General features: G+C 33.8%; 1 protein-coding gene across 1 annotated transcript; it reads right to left on the reverse strand.

Annotated features, from left to right (window-relative positions):
- Window positions 1-626: 626 nt before the first annotated feature.
- Window positions 627-1,565, reverse strand: LOC114683686 (olfactory receptor 4C15-like). Its single transcript, XM_028858000.1, has one exon. It carries the CDS (start codon window positions 1,560-1,562, stop codon window positions 627-629), a length of 936 nt encoding a protein of 311 aa, XP_028713833.1. The 5' UTR covers window positions 1,563-1,565.
- Window positions 1,566-4,810: the final 3,245 nt, after the last annotated feature.

Raw genomic sequence — 4,810 nt, forward strand, 5'->3', positions numbered from 1 at the left:
GCAGCAAGTGCTTTTAAGTTGTGGGCTACCTCTCTCACCCCTTCAACCATTTTATAAATAAAACATAGGGTTAATGTCTGGCATTCTAATAGTTGAGCCTCTCCCAATAGATCACTGGATTTATGTGAGCATGAAATTATACAGGCATTGATTTTCATGTGACAATATTTATTAGTAAATTGATGCACTCTGTTGAATGATATCATTCTTTATTCTATAATGAGTAAATCATGGAGTGTTTATCAAAGTAAATAGTGACTTCTTCAGTGCTTGCATTGTTCTCTAAGTGTACGTTTTTGTTTCTTTGTGTTTGTGTCTCTGTGTGCATGTGTGGGTAGTAAAAAGATATGTGTACACATGTGAGGTGGAAGGATTTATGCCTATTGAAGTGAATATAGAGAAAAAAGAGGGATTAGATCAATCTATAACTCTATACCCAATTTCCTCGAGACAAGTCACCATTGAATCTTGAACACACTGATATTCTACTAGATAAACAGTCCACTGAGCCTTTGAAATCTGCCTATTCTATCTTTACTAGCACCAGGTTAAAGGTTCCCTGCTGTGCCTGGTTTCTGACATTGATGCTGGGATACAGAGTCTCTTAGCAGTAAAAAGATAGTATTTTAATATTTATCAGATGCTACTATCAATCTCCTACACATTTTCCTAAAGGCATTCTTCATCTCCTTATTCCTGAAAGTATAAACCATAGGATTAAGCATTGGTGTCAGAACAGAGGCAAAAATGAGTGTGTTTTTCTCAAAGGAAAAGGCAGATGAAGGCCGTGCATATATTAATATGCATGGGACAAAGAACAAAATCACAACAGTAATGTGGGATCCACAAGTGGAGAGAGCTTTACTTCGTCCTTCAGAGCTGTGACCTCTTAGAGAGAAGAGGATGACACCATAGGAGACAAGCAATAAGGAGAAGATAATGATGCAGAAAGACCCACTGTTGGCAAACACCAAAATGACAAAAATGTGTGTGTCAGTGCAGGCAAGCTGCAGTAATGGGAATAAGTCACATATGAAATGATCAATAAAATTGGGTCCACAGAAGGGAAGCTGCAAAGTGAAGATAACTTGTGCGATAGAATGTAAGAATCCCCCTGTCCAGGCCACCCCTATAAGAGTGCCACAGAGCCTCCGGGTCATGATGGAAGAGTAGTGAAGAGGCTTGCAAATGGCCACATAGCGGTCATAGGCCATGGCTGTCAGAACAATCACTTCCACTCCTGCAAAGAAGTGGCTAGTAAAGAGTTGTGTCATGCAACATTCAAAGGAGATGGTCTTCCTCTCATAGAAGAAGTCTATAATCATCTTGGGGGTGACGGTGGTAGAAGTACATGCATCCAGTAAGGACAAGAATGCCAAGAAGAAGTACATGGGAGATCCCAGCAGTGCAGGGCTGTAGATGATGGTCACCACAATTATTATGTTACCCCCAATTGTTGCAATATAGACAAACAAAAATACAACAAACAGTATTTTCTCAACTTTGGGGTTTTGAGAAAGCCCCAGGAGTATGAACTCAGTGACAAAGCTCTGGTTTTTCATGATTCTCAAGAAGATGGTAAATAAAAAATACATTCATAAAAATCTGCAATAATGAGAAAAAGCACTTTTTATTGCAATTGAGAACAGGATAATAGGAAATTTAGAAGAGTATCATTGTATAACATGTAAAATTGTGGTAGAAATAAAATTTTGAATGTTTTAAAATAACTATACTTTGAATATTGGTAATTTAAACATCTCCCGGTGCTATAAATGAGAAATAGTTTTACTTTGTATGGCCAGCTTTTATTAATCTATAGGGAATTTTTGGAGTGAAACTTCAAAACACAATTTGAAATTATTTCCTAGATATTAACAAAAGGTCCGGTTTACTAATCATGTTTGTCACCTTCATTATAAGCAATTTGTGATGATTAGTTGGTACAGTATCTTATCTATAATATCAATAAAGAGGCAAACTGTATTTTGGATGCACTTGAAAATCCTGGCTACATAATTTTATATATACAAAACATAGTAGAACTTTGAATGAATTAATCTCTTTATCCCAAGGCAGACAAATCTTTGAGAAATGCATAGAATACTCATGATGCATCAGTTGAAAATGTTGACAATTCACCTTTAAATGAACATTGTAAAATATGAGCAGAATTTTTATACTACGTTGTTGTCACCACAACTAAATGAAAACAGTAACAAAAACTAACTACAGTTTAAGACTCTGCCTCCTAGGAAATAGTATGAGGCAAAAGTTACTGATTATATCTTAGTATACTAAAGTTATAACTAAAGAGGTTCAGATCAAAAATCAAAAGATGATTAACCTGTGGGTTTTGGAGAGACTGGCTTGAACATATGAGATCTCCACAAAAGATCTCAGCAGATTGAAGATAGGGATTTATTTTCTCAGTGAGAATCTCATAATACTTTCTACTACCTATTTAATGAATATTATTATTTGGTTCATGTGTTAATGAGGTATTTTGATAAAGGCAAGAGAGAAAATTATTAACACTCAGAAGCAGTTGATCAATCAATCACTTTCATGTGAAAACTAGTAGCAACACATAGCTGAAGATGAAACATTACTTGTTGGGTATAATTTAGACCCTTGAGACTCAATTATTTGCCAATTATTTATACAATACAACCTTCCCAAGAAAACATAACTCTTTGAGATAAATGGTTTAGAATTTATAAGAACTTGGTATAAAACAAGTTTATAAACAGCTTACCTGCACTTCTGCAAGTATTATGAGGTTAAATTGAAAATATCAAAATGTCACCCATGGTGGCCAGTACATGATTAATTTTTGATGCCAGCTACTTTGCCCACAGAAAGCTTCCATGAACTACCTAAGTAAATATACTAGCTCTTTTTCTGCAGATAATGCCAGCTTCACAAAGTATCTAGAGTTTTCTGTTAAGGTCTTCATCTGTTTCAAGGAGACATTTCTTTGATGAGGGATGAGATCTGTACTTATCTATGGCTATATGGACAAATATTAAGAATGCAGTTAGGAAAGTCATGGTTATAGAGTCTCCTTCAAAATCCCTAAATAATTGGCTTGATTCTGGTATGATTTCTCTCTTGTTGAGTAGGCCTAGAGGGCAGAAAAATTGTAAAAAAAAAAAAAATCTGATGAAATTCAAAGTTTTCTGTGAGATTTCATCTCCCAATAATATTGGAGAAGCTATACCTTGAAGTCTCATCAACATATTAAGGCTTTCAAACCCACTCACAGTGAATTCAGTTTCAGACAGCTTCATTGGACAAAGAAATCCAAAATGAGAGGGAAGCTCCATGAAAAACAAAACCCAATATTGACTTAAAGCTTAAGCAAAACTTTTTATGTTCTAGCCTGGATACCCATTTAGAACATACAAAATGATAGCATTGTTTTTACAAGGCAAGTTCCAAAATTTGTGTTAAAATACCCATGCTGGAGAATACACTCTAATCATGATTAAGGATGAAAAGGGTTACAATTTTATACAATGCGGAAGATCACCAACCTAAACACAAGCTGTAGCCTTAATTGAATTATTTGACACGAGAAGGACAATACTGAAAATAAATCTGAATCTGAATAGAATCTGTAATTTGGATGTGACACTGTTTCCATATTCTCTCCATTACCATGACAATTGCATGCACAGTTAAGCAGTGTGGCAGTATGAAGTCAATCTATGTCAGTGATATTCTAGATCCTCTGGTTCTACTTTACTTTTGTTAATCTAAAACTAGAATGAATAAAGGTTAAGCAGAAAACTTTCTAAAAGCTTATTCTCTGTTGTGAGAAGGTTGTAAGAGAAGATTAAAGGGTAGATATGATTATAAAACATTGTTTTTATCTATAAAATTCTCAAAAAATAAACAAAACTATATTTTAAAGTAGGTAACAAAACAGCTTTATGTGTAATGATGAATTTTATAATTGAATGCATTACTATACCTCAATATTTATGGTCTGTGAAGTCAAGTGGTTAGTTTTTATTTTAGGGGGGGTTGACAACTTCTAATGTTGCCCAGGATGGACTCGAACTCACATAGGCTAGGATGACTTTGAACTTCCGTTACTCCGGCCTTCACCTCCAAATCCTAGGATTATAAATTTGTGCTGTCACAGTCAGTCAAACATACAGTATTTAATCATCATATTCTGAAAACAAAAGAAACTTGTGAATAGTGAGGTTGACATTATTTAAACAATGTCTGCACATCTAAACTGAGACAAAAAGTAGAATTAGTCAAGAGAAAAATATCTTGTTATGATCACATTCTAAAATGTGTTCAATTACAAGGACAGTGTTTCAGTCATGCAATGCTTTCAGAACACACCTTAGAATAACAGTATAACCATAAGCATGTTGATATACATGTCTTGAGGTAGCACTATAGACATGAAACTTACTCTAAAAATAGAATGCGGAGATTATACAACAGAATATAAAGCAGTATCTAAAATATTGGAAAATGAAAAATATCTAAAATACTCATAACAGGTATGATATGTAAACAAGGCTATTACAAATAACTATCACATGATACTGCCAATACATTAATAATATGAATACATCAGAGATGAAGCAATTTATCTGTTAAGCAGAATAAACGTAAATGTTAATTTATAAATATTTTAAATATATTCCATAATCTACAAGTAAACATGAAAGTTAGATTTTTTTGTAATAAAAATGTTAATTTAGCTAAACATTTAAAACCAAACACCAAGATTAAAACCAACATAATCAAATTTCCTTTAAAATTCTGAAAACAGTATGAG

The sequence above is a fragment of the Peromyscus leucopus genome, chromosome 4 (assembly GCF_004664715.2).
Source record: "Peromyscus leucopus breed LL Stock chromosome 4, UCI_PerLeu_2.1, whole genome shotgun sequence".
NCBI classification, from domain to species: Eukaryota; Metazoa; Chordata; class Mammalia; order Rodentia; family Cricetidae; genus Peromyscus; species Peromyscus leucopus.